The following is a 26,935-nucleotide window of genomic DNA, read 5'->3' as shown; positions in this document are numbered from 1 at the left end:
TCTCTCCCATCTGTGCTTGGAAGTAAACCTCATTGTGACTGTTTACTTGGAAGTAAGTTCCTTTGTGTTCAGTAGGACATAATCAGTTGTACTGATTTATAGAGATAAATATTGGGAGAAAAATCCAGGTATAAAATGAGCACAAAATCATCTATAAATTGCTAGATATTAATCATACAATTCAGAAATTCCCATATTTTACAACTTATCTATAAATCCCTTTAAATACCTTAGTGTGAAATCATTTATACATTGAACTTGATAGATGTTTGTAGGTATCAATTTATTAATAGTTTATTAATAGTTAATTAACTCCTGGCTTGCCATGTTTTGCAGGGAAGGCAGAGGGAAGCATTCTCTAAAAGGACTGTTTTTTTTTATAAATGTTCCAAATACAGCATTTTTTTTTAGTATTTGAAGAAGTGGAGAAGTATCTTAACGTTTTGGGGAAACTGATATAGCTCCAATTAGCCACACTACCAATATATAGAGATCTGTCTTTTTCTTGTATATATAGATGGTTGCATATTACTTGCTTGTTGGTTGAGACTTTAATCAGAGATATAACTAAGTCATGGAGAATTATAGAACAAGATTTCTCCTTCCTCTCCTGGTATTATGAAATACCACAGGAGCTGAGATTTATGATTATATGAAACATTCCAATTGTTTTTCATTCCAGACTGTTGGAAAGGAACTACCAGCATGCCCTGGCTATCCTTTCTGCCATTAATGAGATCAATGAAAACTCCGAGCTCTTACCCAATATCACCCTTGGCTACAGCATCTATGAAAACTGCTTCAGTGTCAGGAATACTTATGAAGCAACCATGGACCTGTTCTCTACCGGACATTGGATGGTCCCTAATTTCAAGTGCGGAAGGCAAGGGAAGCTCCTGGCTGTTATTCAAGGAGGGGGCTTTGAAACCTTTTTCCAGATGGCAACCATGCTAGATGTTTACAAGGTCCCTCAGGTATGGACATAACAGGCATACACAGATATTGAAGGATGGTTTTCTCCTCAGGGTCAGCATGAGAGAAATCTCTCATCATAGCAGAACCACGTGAGTTCTGGCACTGGGCAGCAGTGGATGGCAGCAGCAGCATTGCTGTGGGCCCCAGAGTAGCTTGGAGCCGCCATTTACATTTCTGGCTAAACTCTGAAATGCCCCTAAGCTTGTAATGTTCCAGGGCATTTAAGTGGAAGCTGCCATTTTAGTTTCCTACAATGCCAAACCTCTTCCACCTGTAATAAAGTTTTTGTCTGATTTGACCCAAATGCAAGTGGTCATGTCTCATTTTTTCATGGTGCTAGATGATATATTTTTTGGGGGTGGGGGATGCCTGGCCACACAAATACAGAAATTGCTAAAGGAGGTCTGAACCTGCTATGGGGCTTTGGAATGCCAGCTGATTGTTCAAGAGTGGGTGTGGGGTTAGAAAACCTGTGGGGTGCATGTGTGTGTGTGTGTGTGTGTGTGTGTTAGCATCCATGGAAAAAGGTTGTGTCTGACTGGCTGGAACCCTGAACACAGAGGCAGGCTGCATTGCAAGTGACACATCAACATGCCCTCCCCAAGTAGCATCTAACAGAGTGAAATGGGAGAATTCTTATTGTTATTTGCTTCTCCACTTTATTTCCTCAAAAACCTGGGACCAGTTTTCCTACAAGATTGCCGTACCCCATGCGTCCCCACTGGACCCCTTTGATTGTCCAGTTCTGGGCACCACAATTCAAGAAGGACACTGACAAACTGGAACGTGTCCAGAGGAGGGCAACCAAAATGGTCAAAGGCCTGGAAACGATGCCTTATGAGGAACGGCTAAGGGAGCTGGGCATGTTTAGCCTGGAGAAGAGGAGGATAAGGGGTGATATGATAGCCATGTTCAAATATATAAAAGGATGTCACATAGAGGAGGGAGAAAGGTTGTTTTCTGCTGCTCCAGAGAAGCGGACACGGAGCAATGGATCCAAACTATAAGAAAGAAGATTCCACCTAAACATTAGGAAGAACTTCCTGACAGTAAGAGCTGTTTGACAGTGGAATTTGCTGCCAAGGAGTGTGGTGGTGTCTCCTGCTTTGGAGGTCTTTAAGCAGAGGCTTGACAACCATATGTCAGGAGTGCTCTGATGGTGTTTCCTGCTTGGCAGGGGGTTGGACTCGATGGCCCTTGTGGTCTCTTCCAACTCCTTGATTCTATGATTGGCAGAACTGAACTTTATTCGTACAGGTGCCACATAATACCTGGCCTGCATCTGTAAGAACTTGATTGTTCGGTGTGTCAGCAAGAAAAATGGAGCCAAACGAGTTCGGTTTGGGGAAGTTTGTCCAGAGCACAGATGCAAGGCTGTACTCCAGAAACAGCTCTGCAAAAGTAGTCAAGCATAGGGTGATTGGAAAGAAATGTCAATAATTTGGCATCCACTTAGCTGGGAGTAAGTTCAACTGAACTCAGTGCGACATGTGTAAGGATGTGCAGCTAAGCAGGTTTTAGGCTGGCAATGTCTGAGCATTTTTCCCAACACTAAACATTGATTCCTTTTCTTACTAGCTCACTTACGGCTTTGTCAACAATATTCTGAATGATAAATCCCAGTTTCCCTCTTCCTACTGGATGAGCCCAAAGGAAACTCACCAGTACATGGGAATGGTGAAAATGCTCCTCCATTTCAGGTGGTTGTGGGTCGGTCTCATTGCTCCGAAGCATGATGGTGGAGATTGGTTTTTGAGAACCATGAAGACAATATTCTTTGTGAACGGCATTTGTGTAGCCTTCACAGATAGGATTCAACAACTAATTGCTGCTGGCGTTCATGTTTTACGCAGAAAACCTTCCTATTTGGAAGCGCACCTTACACAGAGAAAAGCTAATGTGATCATTTACTTTGGGGATCCTGACTCCATGTGTCTGTTGCCTGTCATACTGAACAGGATTGAAGAAGGAAAACGGACCCCTGTAGGGAAAGTCTGGGTCTCCACAGCTCTGTGGGGTTTCACCTTAAGCACATCTTTTGCATTCTGGGATGTCAAATCCTTCCACGGTGCATTGTCCTTTACCATCCAAACAAACAAGAGGTCAAAATTCCAAGACCACCTATTGATTCAAGATGAATATTTCCTCGATGAGTTTTGGTCAGAAGCATTTGATTGCTCTGATTCCAACCATAGATGGTCAAGAAAAACCTGGAAAAGATGTATGGGGAAGAGAAAGCTTGACGATTTCCCCACACATTGGCTTGAGAAAAGAATGTCTGCTGAGAGCTACAATGTTTATAATGCAGTCTATGTTGTGGCACATGCCTTCCATGAGCTCCTCACATCTGTATCTAGCCACGTGATGCCTGCAGAAGACAGAAGAGTGGATTTTCTGAGCATAAGCCCATGGCAGGTAAGAAGGAGAGGGAAAGAGATCCATTGTAGGTGAAATTTTTATCAAATTTTATATATCAATATTATGGGTTGACTGTAAGGTTTTGTGTTCATGTAGTATTTTCTTTCACTGGCTTGAGAGCCAGTGTGGTGTAGTGGTTAAGAGCGGTAGTCACGTAATCTGGGAAACCGGGTTTGTGTCTCTGCTCCTCCACATGCAGCTGCTGGGTGACCTTGGGCCAGTCACACTTCTGTGAAGTCTCTCAGCCTCACTCACCTCACAGAGTGTTTGTTGTGGGGGAGGAAGGGAAAGGAGAATGTTAGCCACTTTGAGACTCCTGAAGGGGAGTGAAAGGCGGGATATCGAATCCAAACTCCTCCTCTTCTTCTTCTTCTTCTTCTTCTTCTTCTTCTTCTTCTTCTTCTTCATGTAGGGCTCATTGTCAGTGAAGCTCAGATGCCGACAGGAGAAGAAGTAGGCATAGGGAGAGAACAGTTAGCAGCGGAAGGCAGACGTTGGAATGTGGGAAACATTCTCTCCCAAATTTCGTAGGATCTCAAAAGTGGCCGAGATGTGAAAGATACTGGAAGAGAAAGTGGGGGCTTCAGTGCTGGGGAAGGGGGAGGAGCTCAGTCCGGGCAACTCCATCTTCTGGGGAGGACGATGAGTAGAGGAGCTCCATCCTAGCTTGTTGTTTTAGCAATAAATCTGAAATAATTAACAGCCAGAGTCATCTCACATTTGTGGGAGAGACCAAGCCATAACACTCATTCAGACTGCTTTCCCCAGAAGAAACACCACCTGGGTTTTCTCTGGATTGATGTTTGCTCCAATTCATCACTAAAGAGTGGATTTTTCCAGAAGAAAGCAGTGGGACAAGTGCAAAACTGCTTGGACCTATACCTAGAAAGTGTGGGACAATCAGAAAACCACTAGAACGCATGTTTTCTAGGTGCAGGACAAGTGCAAGTCTGGATAATCCCTTAAACTCTGGCCACTTGCATTTTTTTCCTACACCACTAGTGAGGGTCTGTAGCACAGCAGTAGAATGTCTGCTTTTCATGCAGGACTTCTGAGGTTAATTTCTAGTCTTCCCAGTTCAAAGGATTCAAATAAGCAGGTGAAGAAGTGCCTCTGCCTGAGTTCCTAAAGAGGCAACGCTAATCAGAGGTTTTTAAAAATGTGTCTAGATAGAGAAGTAGCCAGGCTTAGCATAAAGCTGTTTCCCGTGTTTCTAAGCCAGCTCCAATTTATGATAGTATCTGCTTAAGTCAATAATTCTGAGTTGGTGATCTGGGGCATAAAATGGCTGTTGGTATGCCAGATGAAAAAGGGTAATTGAATAATGCAACCCACAGAAGTGATTCCTCACTGTGTCCCTTCCTGTTTTCTGTTCTGCTTTTGGCCTCTGCCTCTCCATGTGTCATTCTGTCGCAATTCTTCATTGGTTGTGATTGATTGATTGATTGACTGACTGACTGACTGACTGATTGATTGATTCATCTGCTCACTCCTGCCAGTGCAACAGAGTCACCCCTTGTCAAGAACCCGGCCTGTGTAAACTGGGGGTTACAAACCCCACCAATTATTTATAATTACACAGCTTAAATAGAGTGTGCCTCCTGTTGCTAACCATTTAGGCTAGATTCAACTAAATTGCTAATCTGTTTACTAAAGCCCTCTCTGACCAGTCTTCAGGTTCTGCCTAGAAATCTGTATTCTCATTGGACTGTAGCAAAGGACTAATGATTTTGAATGACCATTAAAGGACCTATCACGATTTGACCCATTTCAATTCTCTTGTCCCATGTAAAAGCAAGAGCCTACTTTTAACTGCCATAACTGAAATCTTTTTTTAAAAAAGGATCTGTAAGTCTAATTCCTCTTGGAAGACTACCACTGAACTCACAGTTACATTATAACTTTTCTGGGACCAGTCAGGAGAAAAATAACAGGTTCCCCACCATTTTCACACTGAAAAGGTGTTCATATCATAAGAACATTTTTCTATTTAATGTTTAATTAAAAAATTTCTTCTACGAATCACTTTTCTAATGAAGTGTGTGTAGCTGTGGAACTGAGCAAAACAATTGTTTTCATGAATCCCCCCCCCCATCATAGATCCAATACAGTGGTACCTCGGGTTACATACGCTTCAGGTTACAGACGCTTCAGGTTACAGACGCTTCAGGTTACAGACTCCGCTCACCCAGAAATAGTGCTTCAGGTTAAGAACTTTGCTTCAGGATGAGAACAGAAATCGTGTTCCAGCGGCACGGTGGCAGCTGGAGGCCCCATTAGTTAAAGCGGTGCTTCAGGTTAAGAACAGTTTCAGGTTAAGAACAGACCTCCGGAACAAATTAAGTACTTAACCTGAGGTACCACTGTACTTGTTTTCACTTTTTCCGCACTTGTTCCCACATTCAAGGACTACCTCTGTTTCTTCCAAATAAATTTTTAAAAATGAAGATTGGGATGGAAGAAGAGATGAATCTAATTCATTTACAGATGTTGACACACTCTCTCTTTCTTACTAGCTCGCCCCTTTTCTGAGAAGTGTCCGTTTCAACAGTACAATGGAGGACGAGGTGCATTTTGATGAGGATAGGGAGCTAGTGGCTGAGTACGATATTGTGAATTTGGTCACATTTCCTAACCAAACTGCTGTAAGAGTGAAAGTGGGGAAGCTGGAGACCCAGGAATCCTCAGGTCTAGAGATGACTATCGACGAAGAGGCCACTGCGTGGCCCAAATGGTTCAACCAGGTGGGGAGTGTATTTGTGTTTTGTGCTAAAAGTGAATGTAAAAGCTGGTCTCAGCTGCAACCTCACATTTGTTATTTAAATATAATAATACTGTATGGTTACTGGGGGTACGCAGGGGTACACATAGAATCATAGAATAGAATCATAGAATCATAGAGTTGGAAGAGACCACAAGGGCCATCGAGTCCAACCCCCTGCCAAGCGGGAAACACCATCAGAGCACTCCTGACATATGGTTGTCAAGCCTCTGCTTAAAGACCTCCAAAAAAGGAGACTCCACCACACTCCTTGGCAGCAAATTCCACTGTCAAACAGCTCTTACTGTCAGGAAGTTCTTCCTAATGTTTAGGTGGAATCTTCTTTCTTGTAGTTTGGATCCATTGCTCCGTGTCCGCTTCTCTGGAGCAGCAGAAAACAACCTTTCTCCCTCCTCTATATGACATCCTTTTATATATTTGAACATGGCTATCATATCACCCCTTAACCTCCTCTTCTCCAGGCTAAACATGCCCAGCTCCCTTAGCCGTTCCTCATAAGGCATCGTTTCCAGGCCTTTGACCATTTTGGTTGCCCTCCTCTGGACACGTTCCAGTTTGTCAGTGTCCTTCTTGAACTGTGGTGCCCAGAACTGGACACAGTACTTCAGGTGAGGTCTGACCAGAGCAGAATACAGTGGCACTATTACTTCCCTTGATCTAGATGCTATACTCCTATTGATGCAGCCCAGAATACATACCCCTAAACATTTTGTGAATCTAAGTTTGGTCTCATTGAGAAGCAGTATTTCAATGTGAGTAGGAAAATGAGAGTACCCCTAAGCATTTTTTTAAAAAGAAAAAAAGCACTGGATGTAGATATAGATCATTTTTTAAAGGCAAGAATGAGGAACCTGATGCAGTGGTTTGGACTCAGTCTGACCCTTATGTTTTCCCTCCCCTTATGGTTTTGATCTATGAGCTACTTTTAAAATGAGGCTGCATTTTAAATTGCATTTTAACCTGTATTTTAAATTGGTCCCCCCCCCCCAGTATGATTTTACTGTAATTTTACTGGTGTTAGCTGCCCTGAGCCCGGCTCTAGCCGGGGAGGGCAGGGTATAAATAACATTTATCATCATCATCATCATCATCATTATTATTCAGTTTTCTAAGACACAGACCCATCAGAGCAGAATGGTATAGTACCTACAGAGAATGCAAGGGCTCCTAAAATACTGTTTGTTTTCTTGATGCCCTTTAGACAAGGCCCCATTCCACATGTTCAGAAAGCTGCCAGCCTGGATCCAGCAAAGTGGTGCCAGAAGGACAGCAAATCTGCTGCTATAAATGCGCCCCATGCCTGGAAGGAGCCATTTCTAGTCACACAGGTAAAACAGCTTTGAAGGAACAGCAGGCTCTGGGGGATGAAGAGGAGATCACTGTGAATGTAACGGTAATCATGCTAGGTCTAAAAAGAGACATTTGGAAAGAAATCTCAAGACTTGTCATGAGTTGTTTCAGTGGTGCTACACTGCTAATCACAAAATGGCAATGGCAGAAAAGCTGTGCCTAGACTTCACCCCAATTTGATTTGCAGTCATGACTTGTAAATCTGGATCAGACCTGATTCATTCCAGACCTGATCTGACCTGCACTGGATTCAAATCCAGATTGTGATCCAGTAAATACAAATCTCCTGAAAAGCCAATTGACTTGCACTGCAAAACCAAAATGGCCATCGATTTCTTCTTTTTTAAAAATAGAGACATGAAATTTTGAGCCACAGCAACCCCTGTAGAGGGCATTAGTTTGCTAAATTTGGTATCTGCTGGAAGGTGTAGAATATACTCACAATGCAGACATACCCACACACAAACACAAGATTAAATGCTGGCCAGACACAGAAAACCGAACCTAGCTGTAAAGAAACCTTATTTAAAAACTAGGGTCAAAATTGGAAGGGGTAGGGGAATACTAAGAAACAGACAACTAACTTTTTAAAGGAGACTGCTGAGTAAGGTTCTGGCCTTTTTTTAACTCTTGCTCTCCCAACACTGGCGTTGTCCTTATATGATGTTGTCCTTATATGGTGCTAACAATCGCAACAGTTTGGAGACAGTTTGTCTGGATTTCTCAGAGATTGGGGCAACCAGTTAGCATATACTGCTACATATAAATTCAGGAAAACCTGACCCACTCTGTAGTCATTTGTAGTTGCTTCAGCCTAAACAGGACAGGGCACAAACTGGCCTGAGTCAGTTCACAATTTGGCCAAATCTGCTGCACAGCCCTAGTTTCCATTACTATTCAGTTCTTGACTTCCACAGAAGACCACATAACAGGAATGGGTCTTCATGACAACTGGCTGAAGTATTCATTGCATCCTATCCACTCTGAGGTGTTGCTTAGGAACTACAGTACAATTCAGAATATTGAATAAAATTACTAAAAGGGGGGGGGGAATGCTCTATTTAGGTAGGGAATATACGGATGATATAGAAATTTCTGGGGTTTGATGTACAAAAATAATGTTTTCTTTCAGATGCAGATCAATGTCATCAGTGTCCAGAAAATCAATACTCAAACAATGAGAGGGATCAATGTATCCCCAAGACTATAGTCTTCCTCTCCTATGAAGAACCCCTGGGGTTTACCTTGGTTTTCTTTGCCCTATTCTTGTGCCTAATCACAAGTACTATGTTGGGAATCTTCATTAAATACCAAGACACTCCACTTGTTAAAGCCAACAACCAAAATCTGACTTACATCCTCCTCATTTCTCTCCTGCTTTCCTTTTTGTCCTCCTTTCTATTCATTGGCCAGCCTCAAAAGGTCACCTGCCTTCTCCGCCAAACCATCTTCAGCATCATCTTCTCGGTCGCCATCTCTTCTGTGCTGGCAAAAACTATAACTGTGTTTTTGGCATTCATGGCCACAAAACCAGGGAACAGCATTAGCAAGTGGGTGGGAAAGAGTTTGGCAAATGGTATTGTCCTTTTTGGTTCTGCCTTTCAGTTTGGCATCTGTATTGCCTGGATCGGAATGTATCCCCCCTTCCCAGAACTGGACATGGATTCCCAGGTCACACAGACAATTCTGCAGTGCAATGAAGGGTCCGTCACTATGTTTTACTCTGCCCTTGGCTACATGGGCCTTCTGGCTGCCATCTCTTTTACGGTTGCTTTCCTCGCCAGGAAGCTCCCTGGAGGTTTCAATGAAGCCAAGTTTATCACCTTCAGCATGCTGGTGTTTTGCAGTGTTTGGGTCTCCTTTGTGCCAACTTACTTGAGCACCAAGGGGAAACACATGGTGGCTGTGCAGATCTTCTCCATCTTGGCTTCCAGTGCTGGGTTACTGGGCTGCATCTTCCTTCCCAAATGCTACATCATTGTCCTCAGGCCTGATTTGAATACAAAGGCACACTTAATGATGAGAAGGAAAGATTAAGGTTGTGTCTTTTTTTAAAAAAAAAATTTATTGAAAGATTTTATGTTACAAAAAACATTACAACCATACAACCACTAAATATAATTGAGAAATAAAAATTACATACATCAATATTTAGTTTGTTATTTGTTATTTACCATCTTATTTCCTTCCAAACACACATATATGTACACACAGCCCCCCCCCCCAAATTGATAATTAGGAAAGTATTTTCCCCTTTTATCTTACAAAATCTTTTCTTCAATTTTGATTTCCTGTCAAGTCCCTTCACATATGTTTTATCTTACAATCAAATGTACACTAAACAATAAACCTTTCGATATAAATTTTCCAGTACATGCTGAAAGATTGTTGTGTCAAATGTATTACTCAGCTAAATTTCAGAACTATATGTGTGTGTGTGTGGACTTTCAGACTTTTTCAAAACTTTTATTATTATTATTATCATCATGGAGTAGCCATCTTTCTTCCAAGGAATGTCTCTGAGTACATGCCATGTCATGATGTAGAAGAAGAGGAGGAGGAGGAGGAATTTGGATTTGATATCTGGCTTTATCACTACCCTAAGGAGTCTCAAAGTGGCTTACAATCTTCTTTCCCTTCCTCCCCCACAACAAACACCCTGTGAAGTGAGTGAGGCTGAGAGACTTCAGAGAAATGTGACTAGCCCAAGGTCACCCAGCAGCTGCATGTGGAGGAGCAGGGAATCGAACCCAGTTCACCAGATTACAAGTCCACCACTCTTAACCACTACACCATACTGGCTCTCTGGAATTGCTGGTTTTGGGGGCATTCAAAAAAGAGGTTTAGATTCAACAGCAGCCAGGCTGCTGATCTCTGCCTACCTGCTCTCTTCTATAAGTGATGGGGTGGGGGTCTTTATCACTTGTAAGCATTCCACATTAAGTGTTGTAGTTTTTGCACTTCCTAAAAATTACAGAAATTCTCTATTCATCCTACAAGGAATGTAGACAGGTAGAGATTTTCACTCCATTCAAATTAGACTGGAAGGTCTGAAAGGAGGGACCTATTTTTTGTGTGGCAGTGATACTACACTGTAAACTCTCATCTATAGCACTGGTGCTTTATAAATATAGTAACAATTTTGACAGATAAAAGCCTTCAATTTAAAAGAAAAGGGGCAAAGTTCTTCACATTTATTTATCCTCCACCCTCAAATGTAAATTGTATATTCAGAATTTTCTCTTAACTTCTGCACAATGGAAGCAGTAAAGATTAAACGCAGTCTCACATGTCCTTCTCACAATTTAGACTCTGTAGTTATACTTTCTCTTGGTGTTTTAGCTCCTTTCTCTAAGGACAATAACAATTAAACTTTTTATATTGTGGAGGCATGGGACATTTTGGTGCACACTGACAATCTTCTTTTTCAAGAGCCCCCGGTGGCAAAGGAAACTGCTTCCCAGGGTTATCCAAAGGCATTTTTCCACCTTAGGCAAATTACAAGATGATACTTATGGTCAGCTGATGGTCGCCCACAGCTCCACTAAACATGGTCCAAGTTCAGTGGCCTTTCAGTTGTCCCTTGGGAAAGCAAGACATGACTTGGGTGAACTTTTGCAAACATGTTTTCTCCTGCTCTGCACCTGTGCATTTGCCTCAGAGAGAGCATGCAAAGAGGTGATTATACATCCCCTGCAATTATCAAAATCATTGTGATTGATTTGTGTCCCTGTGACCAGAATTCCACAGCATTTTCCCAGAGGTCACTTTTGAGCATTATCAGTAAATAAAAATAATTCAAACCCAAAATTATCAATCATTTCTTCCACCAAATCTGGATAGATATATTTATGGCTAATAAGGATGGGGACTTGGATAATCAGGGGTGGTCTGTGGGTCTGATGTTTGACTGCATCTCCATTAGCCTAGATGACAGACTTTGAAGTGAGACACGGGATGAGGCTTGTAGGCGGTTTTATTTCTTTCTTGGCAGATCTCTCGACAAATTTATTGGTATAATAAAATCAATTGAAGGAGGGTATCGACTGTATGCTTGGGCCTAAAATGATGCTGCCGCTGTTATTGTTTCATTTGCACTTTGGGTTAGTGATGAGCGTAGATGCAGATATCTCAAGCCTACGAATGTCTCCAAATAATTATTACAGACCGGGTGATTACTTCATTACTGGAGTTATACCGCTGAGGACAGCTATCTATCCAACACATGCTTTCACATCTGACCCTGTCCATGACTTCCTCCCGTAAGTGTTGCTAGCTTTTGCTTTTTCTCAGCTAGTTCTGGTCTCCCCTGCAGGATTCTAACATGAGCTGCAGACTCCCAGGTTCTCAATTTCAGAATATTTTTTGCAAGGTGCCTTGGGTAGCAACCAACTCACTCATAGCTATGAATGGCGGCTGCCCCAATGGTCCCTGTTTTCTGGGCACAGATGCAGTTTTCCAACACCTACTCTTGCCAAATCGCTTTCCCTTCTTTGCTGTTTGCTGAGATTTAGAAGAAGCTGCTTCAAAGTACTAGTCCAAGTTTCTTGAGGTGTCCTTTTCCTTCAGGAACTCTTGAGCAGGGATGTGCTCAGTAGAACAGAGTCTGCCTTGCCTGCAGAATGCCCCAGCTTCAGTCCCCAGCATCTCCAGGAGCCAGCCCTCTTGAAATCTAGGAGGGCAACTAGGTCAGTGCTGATTATACAGAACTGGATGGAGTAATGCTCTGATTCAGTATACATCAGCTTCCGAACATCTGACGCTTTGTGAAGTCTATATTTGTGAACCCTAAATTTAGCTGGCACTCTAAATCAGTTTTCCCCCTGACTTGGTTAATTTTAACTGACTTTCTGCTGCAACCCATTGTCCCACTGTTGTAGTATACTGTATAATGAGCGAGAAAAAGGTGACTTTTTAAAAAGTCACTTTTCTGAGTATTATTATTATTATTATTATTATTATTATTTCTATACCACCCTATACCCAAAGGTCTCAGGGCAGTTCACATAAAATATTAAATACATAAAATCAAAGCAAAACCAACAACCCAATAACACCCCCCCCCCCAAAAAAAAGAGCCAGCATTTTTTAAAAGGGTATAGGATGTAGATCAAGTCAGGAAGGCCTGGTTGAAAAGGAACGTTTTTGCCTGGAACCTAAAGGTGTATAGTGAAAAAACAGAAGAAATAAGTAAATGTGAGGTAAAAGTGTACTTAACAGATAATGTACAATGAGAATGTTTGGAAGTCTTTTTTAGAACCTCAACTACTTTTTCTTCTTCTTTGTTTTATTTTATTTTCTTTCTTTTTCTTTTTTCATAAATTGTAGTGTCATGTGTATTGTGAGGTATACAAAGTATCTTTGCTTCAGTTGCCACCGCTTTCTTTTTCTTTTCTTTTTTTTTGTTACAAACAAAAACAGAGAGTGTTGTATAAATGTATATTTTTAAAAAGATTGAATTTGGGGGAAAGAAAGAAAGAAACCCTAACCTAGCCCGGGCAGGGTTTTTCTCTTTCTTGCTATGAGACATCTACAAGACAAAGCTCAGGTCTGCTTCGTACATTTTTAAACTAGTGGAATAGAAAAGTTTGCAGGTCTTCCTTCCAAGTAGGTCACTCGTAGTCACTGGCATTTTGGGGGGCTGTGGGGAGAGCAGGACTGGAACATACCATTTTACCAGTTGATATGCCATTTGTTTTTCATTCCAGGATAGTGGAGAGAAACTATCAGCACGTCCTGGCCATCCTGTTCGCCATTAAAGAGATCAATGAAAATCCTGAGCTCTTACCCAATATCACCCTTGGCTACAGCATCTATGAAAACTGCTTCAGCGTCAGGAGAGCCTATGAAGCCACCATAGACCTGTTCTCTACCAGACATTGGATGGTCCCTAATTTCAAGTGTGGGAGGCAAGGAAAACTCCTGGCTGTTATTCAAGGAGGGGACTTTGAAACCTTTTTCCAGGTGGCAACCATGCTAGGTGTTTACAAGGTCCCTCAGGTATGGAGACAGGTTGCCAACCATGCCACACATGTATAGAGATACAAAGGGAGTCTTTTTCTCAGGGCCAGCTCCTTGGTTGAGAAATTCATTGGTATAGTATCCCCCTCCACAATAAGCTGTTGTACTGATGGGCTTAGCTGGTGGTGAGCAGCAATGGTGGTGCTACTGAGAACACCAGAATAGGTTGGTTGGAGCCAGTATTTAGATTTTCTGCAATCCCCTACTTCAGCAGCACACTGCATTGTGCCTTGGGTAGTTGGGGAAATTTAGATGGAGACTGCTATTGGAATTTCCTACGATAATCCATACTGATAATGAATCAGGCCACTTCAGAGCACTACAGGAAATGTGAATAGAGTGAGGTTGGGAAAAGATGGGAGGGGATGTAATTCAGCTCAAAATTCCTCCATCTTTGGCTGCTAATAGAAGTAGGAAGGGAATTATGATGTGCATGGGGCCTGCAAAACAATGTTGCAATAGTGCTGGTGTGTGCAAACCATGAATAAGATTGTGGACGCAATGATTCAAAAGCAGGTCAATCAGTTGCCACCACCCCAGGCTCACTTACCTGGGAGTAAGTCCAATCAAATTCCCCAGAACTTAGAGTGAGTAGATGTTTGGAACATTGCATTCTTCAGTGGAAACCATTTTTTGGCTAACAAATGTCCACATTATATTGAATGCTAAGCATTTATTGTTTTCCTTCTAGCTCACTTATGGTTTTGTCAACCATATTCTGAGTGATAACACCCAGTTCTCCTCTTCCTACTGGATGAGCCCCAAGGAAACTTCACAATACATGGGGATAGTTCAGTTGCTCCTGCATTTCAGGTGGATATGGGTCGGTTTATTTGCTCCAGATAATAATGGTGGAGATCACTTTGTGAGAACCATGAAGGTAGCATTCATTGAGAATGGCATCTGTGTAGCCTTCACATACAAGATTCCAATAGTATATTCTATTAACATCCGTATTCCAAGAAGAGCACTCAACGATTTCCGAGCACATATTATGCAGAGAACAGCCAATGTGATCATTTATTATGGTGATTCTGACTCAATGTTTCTGTTGCCTCATGTCCTAAGCAGAACTGAAAGAAAATTCAGTGCTCCTATAGGGAAGGTTTGGATCTCCACAGCTCTGTGGGGCTTCACCTTAAGCTCTTCTTTTCAATACTGGGATGTCAAATTCTTCCATGGAGCTTTGTCTTTTGTCATCCAAACAAACCAGCGGACAAAATCCCAGGGCCTTTTCTTGACTCAAGATGGGCATTTCCTGGATCGTATTTGGTCCAGCATGTTTGACTGCTCTGATTCCAACCAGAGATGGTCACGGAAAACCTGGAAAAGATGCATGGGGAGCGGAAAGCTGGAAAGCATTCCAACATCTTGGCTTGGGAATGATATGTCTGCTGAGAGCTACAATGTGTACAATGCTGTGTACACTGTGGCACATGCTTTTCATGCTCTGATCACATCTGTATCTAGCCGCATGATGACCACAGAAGAAGACAGACTGGATCTTCTGAGCGGAGAGGCATGGCAGGTGAGAAAGAGTGAGAGCCATTGAAATGACAGCTGAAATGGATAGCCCATGTTTGTTGTTCTCATGCACCATTTTCTTCTGCTTGGGTTCTGGGAACCCTTCAAGCAGCGTGATGCTGCTCGCTGTCCCACTACTGAGGGGCTGCATTGTACTGGAAGGGCAAATGTTTTGCATGCAGGTGACAAGCTGAAGCTTTGGCATCACCTCTTAAAAAGGATCCAGACAAGGATGTGATGGGAAAGAGAGTTTGACGACCCACTGCCACTTAGATCCAGCAATATTGGACTAGAAATTGTAGGTGTGTTCAGTATGTGTGTTGTGTATATATATCCATATGTGTGAATGTGCATGTTGAGTATCTGACTGTGTGTGGTGCAAGAGTGTGTGGCGGGACTCTACCTTCCCACTCACTCACTTCTATTATGGACCTGCCTACCATTGGCAGGTAGCTCCCGGGAAGTCGGTCACATTGCTGCCCACTCTTGAGCCACCTGAGCAAACACTCTGATCTATGGCACAAGACACTTTGATCTATTGGCTTCCTTCCCCCATTTGGCAGTAGATAAGAAGAACAAAGGGAAAGGAATCTTCTTCTTTTTTAAAATTAATAATAATATTTATTACTTTTATAGATTACAAAAAGGGAAGAAAAAAACAGAAAAAAGACAAAGGAGGAAAGCAAAAAGGGGAAAAAACAATACAGTACAATATATAGACAATACAAAACACAACCTAAACTCAAAACTAAACACATTAAACTAAGCTGAACAAACCCCACTCCCTAACCTTAACCCTAAATAAAACAAAGCAAAAGCAATTTAAAAACATACATCATCCCTTTTCCGTACTCTGTCTTTCATTCCCTTGTTTCCTCGACCTCCTCTCACCTCCCTTTTTGTATTCCACTTCTAGTAATTGTTTCAGCAAATCCTTTCCATCTTTCTCCATTTTCTATCATATTGTAAATAACGTATTTTTTAACCTTATTTTCCATTAAAACTAAAATACTTATATATGCTTAACTCCTTATAACATTTCTGCTAAGCCCATAAAAAATCATTCCACCATTTTTCTATCACTCATTAGTTTTACCATATGTCTATATATAAACTTTAAATTTTCCAATCTTCTTCCACCATCTCCTCTCCCTGGTTTCGGATTCTGCCAGTCCTTTCCGTCAACTTCATAAAGTCCATCAACCTGGTGATCTTATGTCCGAGGCTCTTAACTCTTTTCCAAGTCCCTTCTGCAGGTCTTCTTCATTTTCTTTAATGCTAAAGAGCAAATCTCGGGGAAACTCCAACCGTCAATCCTTTTCTTCCTTCTGAACAGATCAGCCAAATTTCCATAGTTGAAGCTACAGTCCATAAAGTATTTCAGGGCATATTTCAAGGTTCCTCCAAATCCAAAGGCCCCCAAAACTTCAATCTCCTCCAGACCCGAGTCCATGTCCCAAAAGTCAGTTAATCCCTGCATAGAGGGATCTTTCCAACTTTCCTTCTTTAGTCCAAGCCGGGATCCATTCCTCAGAGTCTGACTTTTCCTAAATTCAATCATAAAAGGCCTCAATTTATAGTCCTCAATTTGCTTCTGTAAAGCCACGGATCTCACTTGTATTTATTTATGTTCAACAACATCAGCTTTCTTCTTCTCCTCCTTCTCCTCCACCATTTGTCCTGCCAAAATGGGTTCCTGTACCAAGTCCTGAATTATTTCTGTGTTGGTGTTCGCTTTTTGACTCAAATTAGTCACTTTCTGTTCCAAATTATCAACTTTAAAAGTCATGTCATCCATCTTCTTGTGAAGCTGTCCCAGCGTACAGCTTATCTTACATAAAACAGTCACAATGGCCTCTCCTGTCAACATTTTTAAATGGTCCAAGGTCAATCTCTGGTTCTCAGAATCCTTATCTGCAGCTGGAAATCCCCCAGTTACGCTCCTGTTTCAAAAGCTCCCTCTAGAGGGAAACAGTCTCCACTTGTATCAGTTCTTTCAGGCACAACTCAAGCATTAAAGATAAATTTTCAGTTACTTTTCCTCTTTTTTAAACACAGAGGAGGACAATGGAAACAGTATCTTACTCTTATTTAGCTAGCTGTCAAATCCATTCTGTCAAATGCACTCTCTCCAAACGTCATCTGGCAGCCCGTTCCCAGGTTCAGAGCAGTGGTAATTTGATTTTCCACTCTCTCCTGCAGGCTCACTAGGTCCAAAATTTCCCCCTCTTCTCCTGCTTCCAAGGGGGGTTTTGTATTTTAAACCAATGGAAATTTAATCCTTTGCCAAAAGCTTTCAAAGACTTTAACTTGTAACATCTTTGCTTCAGTCTATTTACAAAAACGGAAGGCAGACTTCCTGTTTATGACCTTCCCGCTTCAGTGCCAAATTAAGGTATTTAAAAATCCAATTTTCCGTTTTACTCACGGGTAGTTGTTTAAAATCCAATTGTCCACAGGAAAAGGTCAGTGCACTCCGGCAACAGCAATGTGGCTTCACTCCGTGAAAGAAGCAGTTGATTCAAAGCACCGCGCCACTCACCCCACGTCGCTCCGGATCCCCAAAACAGGGTTTCCCTGCGAGTAGGGGAGGCGCAAAAGGTGCCAGCCGAATCCAAGGTTCACAAGCTTCTCTCGCTTGTGATTTCGATGGGTCTCCACCTTCGCCGTGGCGGTCAGACACTGTTTTTCACAGAGCAAGTTCCTCCCGAATGGAGGAGCTCCGCCATTGCCGGAGGCGCCAACCCGGAAGTCCCAGGCAAGGAGTCTTCTTACCAGTTAGAAACTTTAATGATCACTGCGAGAGAACAAACAATCCATTTCCTACGAATGGCGGTGCTCCCAATTAAGGATCGCACCCACTTCCTCCCTAGTCAACCACGTCACTATTGCATCTTGTTTTTTTAAACAAATTTTATTAATTTTACACATTAATATTCAACACATTCATCATATAAAATAATAATAATAAAAGAATCAAAATCCCCCCCATGACTCCCCTCAACTTCCCCTTCTGGTTTTTTAAATATTTGCTGCTTCTGCTTAATTTATTTTTCCTTATTTTTGTAATCTTTTAACTAAATGCTCTTATATTCTTATCATTTTTATAGCATACCTTCTTTCAAGTTAGAACTTCCATTTAATTTAATTTACAGTTTATTGTTCTTAACCTTTACATTTGTTTTCTAAATTGTGAGTGTTTACTCAAACCCTGCTAGTGAGTCAACTTCTTTACATTATTTCTGTAAATACAGCATGAATGGTTCCCAATTTTTAAAAAAGTCTCTACTGTCACTGTCTCTAAGTCTTCCCATAAGTTTCACCATTTCTGCATATTCCATAACTTTAACTTGAGATTCTTTTATTGGTATCTTGTTATCTTTCCATTTTGGGGCTAGTAGAATCCTAGTCACCGTTGTGGCATATATAAATAGCTTCTTTTGTTCTTTTGGCAGTTCCTGTCCTATAATACTTAACAAAAATGCATTTGGCTTTTTAACAAAAGTTATCTTGAACATATTTTTCAATTCATTATACATCATTTCCCAATAATTTTTAATTTTGGGTGGAGATGTTCACAAAAAAAGCTCTACAAGTTTGTCCAGAGTTTCAGTTTGGGGAATATGGCAACCCTACCTACAGGGAGATTTGGCCAAATGACCTGCTCCCAGTGGAGGCTGGCAGGAAAGAGGCAAGGACAAAACAGGCAAAGAGGCAGTAGGAAACCACCTTTGTAGATTAGTAGTTTGGGTCAGAGCATTCAAACCTCTCGCTATGTATTTGTTTGGTTTATCTTGGCACATTAACTGTGCATTGAGGCAGATAGTCATGGTGGTTGGACATGAACTACCACATGAAAGAACAAGACCCAAGTTTTGAATTGCACAGGCTTCAGAAAATCCCCTCATCCAATGTTTCCTACAGATTTTGGACTTCCAAATAGTTAATTGCACTGGGATGCTTCATGGCAAGTGATTCATAAATGAAAAGAACGAAATAAAACAGTTTAATTACCCATCTTGAAATTATTGCTCCTCTAGCTTCACCCTTTTCTGAGAAGCACCCGCTTCAACAGCACGACCATGGACGAAGTGTATTTTGATGAAGATAGGGAGCTGGTAGCTGACTATGGTATTGTGAATTTGGTCACGTTTCCTAACGAAACCGCCATAAGAGTGAAAGTGGGGAAGCTGGAGACCCAAGCCTCCTCAGGCCCAGAGCTGACTATTCATGAGGAGACCATCATGTGGCCCAATTGGTTTAATAAGGTGGGTGTGATGTATTCGCGGGTGGCGCTGTGGGTAAAACCTCAGTGCCTAGGACTTGCCGATCATATGGTCGGCGGTTCGAATCCCCACGGTGGGGTGAGCTCCCGTCTTTTGGTCCCAGCTCCTGCCCACCTAGCAGTTCGAAAGCACTCTTAAGTGCAAGTAGATAAATAGGTACCGCTTTATAGCGGGAAGGTAAACAGCGTTTCCGTGTGCTGCGCTGGTGCTGGCTCTCCAGAGTAGCTTTGTCACGCTGGCCATGTGACCCGGAAGTGTCTCCGGACAGCACTGGCCCCCGGCCTCTTAAGTGAGATGGGTGCACAACCCTAGAGTCGGACTCGACTGGCCCATACGGAGAGGGGTACCTTTACCTTTTAATGTATTTACATTTTACAAGCTGGTGTAATGTAGTAGCTAAGTGTGGACCCTGTGAACCGAACCGAACAATCATCCTTTTATCTCTTATTGATCCATGAGATCCTTGCAATCTGTGAGAAAGTTTCTCCTGCGAGTTCCAACAATGTCAGAAAGCAGCTCTGGAGCAGGACTTTGAATGTGGCTGTCCTTGTGGAATGGCGTTCCTGTCAAGCTCTGCATTTTCTGGAAGCAATTGAAGACATTTTGGTTCTGACAGGCTTTCCCAGATGACAAATTGGTCTTTCCCAGATGACTAATGAGTCTGTATTGTTTTAGCTTTGTTTTAAATGTATTGGCTGCTTTAATTGCACATCGCCTTGAGATGATTCTCTAGAACAATGTTTCCCAACCTTGGGTCGCTTTGGACTACAACTCCCATCATCCCTAGCTAGCAGAACCAGTGGTCAGGGATGATGGGAGTTGTAGTCCAAAAGCAGCTGGAGACCCAAGGTTGGGAAACATGGCTCTAGAAGGTGATTGATAAATTATTCAGAAAAATTAACAATAATAAGAAAATTAACAACAAACTCTGTCAGTGGTCTCATTCAAATCACTGTCTCACAGCCTCTCATTTGCAATATAGGGGTTAAAATTCTGTGTCATAAGTTCTGCATATAAGATTAGAAGAACCACTTTACAGCATTTTGAACATTGGCAAATAAATTGCCTCCTAAGATTTTGTAGACTAGAGTCGACCTCAACTTGTAACACTCTGGGGGAAGTGCTCTGACAGTGCCAGCTCTACTATTGGGCAAAATGAGACAGTTGCCCCATTCACTGGGTGCTAACAAGTACAGGGTGGTGTTGAGGTGATGGAGGAAAGAGCTATGTGTTCCACAGTGCTCTAGGCTACTCTTTTGCCCTCGGGTGTGGGGGAAGATGCTGTCCCACAAAACAATGAAGCAAAGAGCTGGGCATGTTTAGCCTGGAGAAGAGGAGGTTAAGGGGTGATATGATAGCCATGTTCAAATATATAAAAGGATGTCACATAGAGGAGGGAGAAAGGTTGTTTTCTGCTGCTCCAGAGAAGCGGACACGGAGCAATGGATCCAAACTACAAGAAAGAAGATTCCACCTAAACATTAGGAAGAACTTCCTGACAGTAAGAGCTGTAGAATTTGCTGCCAAGGAGTGTGTTGGAGTCTCCTACTTTGGAGGTCTTTAAGCAGAGGCTTGACAACCATATGTCAGGAGTGCTCTGATGGTGTTTCCTGCTTGGCAGGGGGTTGGACTCGATGGCCCTTGTGGTCTCTTCCAACTCTATGATTCTATGAAAATTCAGCTGCCAGTCCAGCATGTGTAATGGATTGTAGCAAGTTTGTTCCATCAATGGATGCTGGCCATGATAATGATGTTGTGCCTCCACAGTTGGAAGAGGCAACAATGATTCTGGGTATCTGTTGCTGGAAGCTACAGGAGGGAAAGATGCTCTTGTGCTTAGGTCCCGCTTGCTGGTTTCCCACAGGCATCTGGTTGGCCTCTTTGGGAAGAAGGATGCTGCACCAAATGAGCCATTGACCTGATCCAGCCTGCTGTTCTTGTAGTCTTATGTCCAGTTCTTCATGAAAGCAAAATGGCTTGGATAGGCCTTGTTCTTCAATCACAGGAGAGAGTAAGATTCAACTCAGACAAGACACAGGACCATCAGAATAGGATGATTTATTCTCTCTTTTTGGTGTCTCCCCCCCTTTCCTTTTTTATTTGTTTTCATATATTACTTTACAAGACAGATGTACCAAAGCCAACACCATTTCCTCCCCATCCCCCCCATACATTTACATTTATATTTCCTCAATCCATCATACAGTGGTGCCTCGCAAGACGAAATTAATTCGTTCAGCAAGTTTTTTCTTCTTGCGAGTTTTTCGTCTTGCGAAGCACGGTTTCCCATAGGAATGCATTGAAAATCAATTAATGCGTTCCTATGGAAACCGCTTGCCAGGCTGGCGGTGCGGAGAAGGGCTTTTCTCCCCACCGCAAGCCTTCAGGACAGGTACGGGAACAGAGGGGAAGGCGCGCAGCGCTTCTCCTCTGTTCCCTGGGCTTGCGGTGGGAGGAGGGTTTTTCCTCCCCACCGCCAACATTCAGAACAGCATTCTGAATGTTGGCGGTGGGAAGGAAAACCCTCCTTCCACCGCAAGTCTTCAGGACAGCCTTCTGAAGGCTGGCGATGGGGCGGAAAGACCTCCTCCTGCTGCCAGCCTTTGGAGCAGCCTTCCGAAGGCTGGCGGTGGGGCAGAGAGCCCTCCTCCCGCCGCCAGCCTTCGGAAGGATGCTCCGAAGGCTGGCGGCAGGAGGAGGTCTTTCCGCCCCACCGCCAGGCTTTGGAGCAGGCTTCCGAAGGCTGGCGGCGGGAGGAGGTCTCTCCGCCCCACCGCCAGCCTTCGGAGGAGGTCCGAGGACAGTGGGGAAGACGCACTGCGCTTCCCCGCTGTCCCGGAGATTTCCCTATGGGCTTTCGTCTTGCGAAGCAAGCCCATAGGGAAATTCGTTTTGCAAAGCGCCTCCAAAACGGAAAACCCTTTCGTCTAGCGGGTTTTCCGTCTTGCGAGGCGTTCGTCTTGCGGGGTACCACTGTATTATTCTTTTCTCCTTCCTCCCACTTCCCTCCACCCCCACTCAATTTCCTCCACGTTATACAATTTACAATAATCTTTGCATTCTACAATCTTCTCAAATCATCTATATATTCTTATTATCTTTCCCTACTAATTTTTCTTCCATCCAGTACTTCACATTTTAATCTAGGCATATTACTGTATCTTTTTGGGGGCAATATTTTGCCATATATTCATCAAAACATTTCCACTCCTTTTTTTAATTTTTGATTCGACTGATTTCTTATTAAAGCAGTTAATTTTGCCAAAATTAAATATTCATTTCGTTTACAAATCCGTTCCTCCTTTGTAGGTATAGTTTGTGACTTCCACCTAGCAGCAATCACTATTCTAGCAGCTGGACTTGCATACAGAAAAAATCTCTCCCCGCCCCACCCCACCCGGTGGGATCTCTTCATCTATCAATCCAAGGAGATATGTCTCTGGTTTTTTTTGTTATTGATATTTTCAACATCTTCTTTAGTTCTTCATGTACTACTATCCAAAATTTCTTAATTTCCTCAGACAAAGCAGAAACTCCTCAAACACTCTTTGTTTTCTTGATTCCCTTCAGACCAAGCCTTGTTCTACTTGTACAGAAAGTTGCCATCCTGGGTCCCACAAGGTGGTGCCAGAAACAAAGCCCGTTTGCTGCTATAAATGTGTCCCATGCATGGAAGGAACCATTTCTACTCACAGAGGTAAACGGCTTTGAGGGAGCAGCAGCTTCATTGTGAACGTAGTAATGCTAGGCCTGGAAAGAAATGTTTGCCAAGTAGAAAGTACAGCAGTTGTCTTTGCAAAACCCAGATCCAGAATTTCAAGATGCAGATTTCTACAGAACTGTTACCTTTTAAATTTCAGTTCCGGTGAAACAGTTTCAGGGCAATCATCTGTCTGATGGACTGCTTAGGAGTAGAGACCCAAATGGGCTCAAGTTCAACCTTACTCCTCTTCTAGGTGCTTGCAGGGAACCTTTGCTAAACCACCACTTTTAGTCATTCAACTTCCTGAGACCATCGTGGCTGCCTTGCAGGCCTTTTCCCACCTGGCCGGGCCGGGCTTGGACTGACTCCAGCTACAAAAGCTTGAGGCTGCTGAACAGGCTCTAGGGTTGAGGTATCGCTTGTTGCCATCATTGATATCAATTTCTTGTGTCTTTCTTTTTAGATCTTACTATGATTTAATGTGGAAATTGTTCAGATTGCTAGGGCACATTTTGATGTGTTTTCTTTATTGTTAACGACTATCTTTCTTACCGTTTGAAATTTTGTGATGTGCTACATGTTGCAAGCTGCCTTGATCACGGTTTTAACTATGGAAAGGCAGCATACACAAAAAATGATGTGTGTATGTATGAATTGACCACGGTGCATGGTACTCAGTTTGGAAAGATGCCCCAGTCATTTCTCATAACCGAATCTCTTGTCCCAAGCCCATCATGCTTTTCCCATGAGTTGTGGTGCAGCACTGCTACCCACAATATTGCAATGGTATAAGGCCTGGGTTCTAGTAATATTTAACTTTGACTTCCACAACAAAGTGCATCACAGGACCGGGCTGTCAAAACATATGGTTCAAGTAGTCCTTGTTTCAGCTCTGACTAATAATAATAATAATAATAATAATAATAATAATAATTTACTATTTATACCCCTCCCATCTGGCTGGGTTTTCCCAGCCACTCTGCAGCATAGGTCTTGACCGTATCCAGCTCAACACCAGTCCATTATCTGATAAGTAACTATTTTCCCTGCACTTCAGCTATGATCCTATGATCATAGCTGTCAACTTACAGATTTGAAAATAGGGGACCAGCAGCCTTGAAAATAAGGGATCAGCAGCCAAAATAAGGGACCTGCAGCCTCACCTGTTCCAGGCACTCCAGTCTTCCTGTCCTTCTGCAGTCTTGTCAAACTCATGCTGGTAGCTTCGAGAACACTGTCCAACCAACTTTGTAACCAGAGGTTCAACTGAATAGAATCTGAATCACATGCACCACAAGGCCTATGCAGCCTCAACTTAAGATGGCTCCCCGGCCTGGCTTTGCACTGCAAAGTTTGCAGCAGCACGTGCAACAAAATGGCGTCCAGCATTCAAAAACCTCCTCAGCTTGCATTAACTAGCCACACACACACAGCCTCCCCCCTCCCACGAGATCTCCTTTCCTTTCCCCCCACCATGTGCCCCCGCTCCAGATAGACCTTTTCGCCGGCAAGGGTGAGTGGGCCGTCGATGACGTATCTATCTGATTCCAATCCGAGCACTCAGCATAGGTATGTTCGACTTCTGAGCCCCTCTGAGCCAAAGGCAGAAAGCCCAGCCAGCAGCCAAACAAAGCCTCAAGGAAAACCACCGTCACCTCTCCGCTGGGAAGCGCTGAGCAAAGGCGAGTCCCCAGGGAACGCAGCTGATTTGATCAGCACAAGGCATGCAAGCTCCACCCCCCAGTCATTCTTAAGACTCCTTATTGGGTGAGCAACACAGCCAAGCAACACAGTTGGAGCCTCCCTCCTCCCTGGCCAGCAGGGAGGGAGGTAGAGGAGCTGCTTCCTTTGAAATTTAAGGGACATCATTTAAGGGACAGCTTCCTTTGAAATTTAAGGGACATCATTTAAGGGACAGCCATCAATAAGGGACAGAAGCGGGACATGGCGCTGGAATAAGTGACTGTCCCTTCATATAAGGGACACTTGACAGCTATGCCTATGATTCCTGATTCCCTAGATCTGACAGGCTCCAGAAAACTGATTTCATGCTGTATCCGTGAGAAAAGTTCATTAGGAATTTCGAGAGAGAGAATATTGAATAAAACTATTACACACAAAAAATGCTACATTTTTGCAAGGGAATGTTTTAACAAGGAAAATATTTGATGTTTGGGGTATTGAAATATTTTTTCTTTCTTTCAGATGCAGAACACTGCCTTGCGTGTCTAGAAGATCAGTACTCAAACAATGAGAGGGATGAGTGCTTCCCCAAGACTATAGTCTTCCTCTCCTATGAAGAACCCCTGGGGATTACCTTGGCTTTCTTTGCCCTACTCTTGTGCCTAATCACAAGTACTATTTTGGGAATCTTCATTAAACACCAAGACACTCCACTTGTTAAAGCCAACAACCAAAACCTCACTTACATCCTCCTTGCTTCTCTCCTGCTTTCCTTTCTTTCTTGCCTTTTGTTCATTGGCAAGCCTCAAGAAGTCACCTGCCTTCTCCGCCAAACCATCTTCAGCATCATCTTCTCGGTCGCCGTCTCTTCTGTGCTGGCAAAAACGACTACCGTGTTGTTGGCATTCATGGCCACAAGACCAGGGAACAGCATCAGGAAGTGGGTGGGAAAGGGTTTGGCATATGGTATTGTCCTTTTTGGTACTTTGATTCAGTTTGGCATCTGCATTGCCTGGATCGGAATGTATCCCCCCTTCCCAGAACTGGACATGGATTCCCAGGTCACACAGACAATTCTGCAGTGCAATGAAGGGTCCATCACTTTGTTTTACTCTGCCCTTGGCTACATGGGCCTTCTGGCTGCCATCTCTTTTACGGTTGCTTTCCTCGCCAGGAAGCTCCCTGGAGGTTTCAACGAAGCCAAGTTTATCACCTTCAGCATGCTGGTGTTTTGCAGCGTTTGGGTCTCCTTTGTGCCAACTTACTTGAGCACCAAGGGGAAATACATGGTGGCTGTGCAGATCTTCTCCATCTTGGCTTCCAGTGGTGGGTTACTGGGCTGCATCTTCCTTCCCAAATGCTACATCATTGTCTTGAGGCCTGATTTGAATACAAAAGAGCACCTTATGTTGAAAAGCAAAGATTAAGGTTGAGGTAAAGCAAGGGGGGAGCGAAACCTTCTCAAAGACTGGAATGTGAAAATGCTCAGATAGATGGTTAACCTTTTTACGTGCTCACATGGGGAGCCAACCCCCACCCAACCCAGCATATGAAATGCTACATTACCAAAGCAGACAGCAGATGGCTTGCTGATTTCTGCTAAGCTGATTTATTATTTTAGTGAGGTGTATGTGGTTGGTTGGGATCCTAACCACCTTGTATAAAGTGAAGTAGATAAGGAGGAATCTTACCTGAAAGCGCTACAATTTATAGTTCAAATACTTTTCTTCTTCCACATCATATTGAATTACAGATTTCAGGTTTACAGGTACCAACTGAGGTAAATTAGTTAAATGTATTTTACTTAAAGATGCACACTGTGTTAAGATCGACACTGCCATCTGCAGGAAATACATTAAACTGTCTGCTTTTTCCTCAATAAAATACAGTCATACCTCGGGTTACAGACGCTTCAGGTTGTGTTTTTTCTGGTTGCGGACTGCTGGAACCTGGAAGTACCGGAACGGGTTACTTTTGTGTTTCGGCGGTCGCGCATGCACAGAACCACTAAATCACACTTTGCACATGCACAGAAGTGCCAAATTTCAACCCACGTGTGCACAGACATGCTGCTGCGGGTTGCAGATGCTGCGTGTTGCGAATGTGCATCCTGCATGGATTATGTTTGCATCCCGAGCGTCCACTGTATTTGGAATGCAACTGCAAAAGAGACACACAATGCTCTCAAGCGGT

The 26,935-nt window shown here is 43.0% G+C and overlaps 1 protein-coding gene and 1 long non-coding RNA gene across 2 annotated transcripts in view; both read left to right on the top strand.

Moving 5' to 3' along the window:
• The window catches only part of LOC309525466, a 164,154-nt gene that overhangs the window by 137,001 nt on the left and 218 nt on the right, over positions 1-26,935 (top strand). The window lies entirely within an intron of this gene.
• LOC309524623 (extracellular calcium-sensing receptor-like) lies at positions 1,452-26,508 on the top strand. Its single transcript, XM_082209399.1, has 9 exons — positions 1,452-1,717; positions 2,212-3,390; positions 5,910-6,137; positions 7,377-7,503; positions 11,634-11,787; positions 13,234-13,525; positions 19,111-19,338; positions 22,927-23,053; positions 25,265-26,508. The coding sequence occupies exons 2-9, from the start codon at positions 2,617-2,619 to the stop codon at positions 26,167-26,169; spliced, it is 2,835 nt and encodes a 944-aa protein (XP_082065525.1). The 5' UTR covers positions 1,452-1,717; positions 2,212-2,616; the 3' UTR covers positions 26,170-26,508.

The sequence above is a fragment of the Podarcis vaucheri genome (genome assembly GCF_965113315.1).
Source record: "Podarcis vaucheri genome assembly, chromosome: 2".
In the NCBI taxonomy this organism is placed as follows: Eukaryota; Metazoa; Chordata; class Lepidosauria; order Squamata; family Lacertidae; genus Podarcis; species Podarcis vaucheri.
This window is presented reverse-complemented; position numbering and strand designations above follow the sequence as displayed.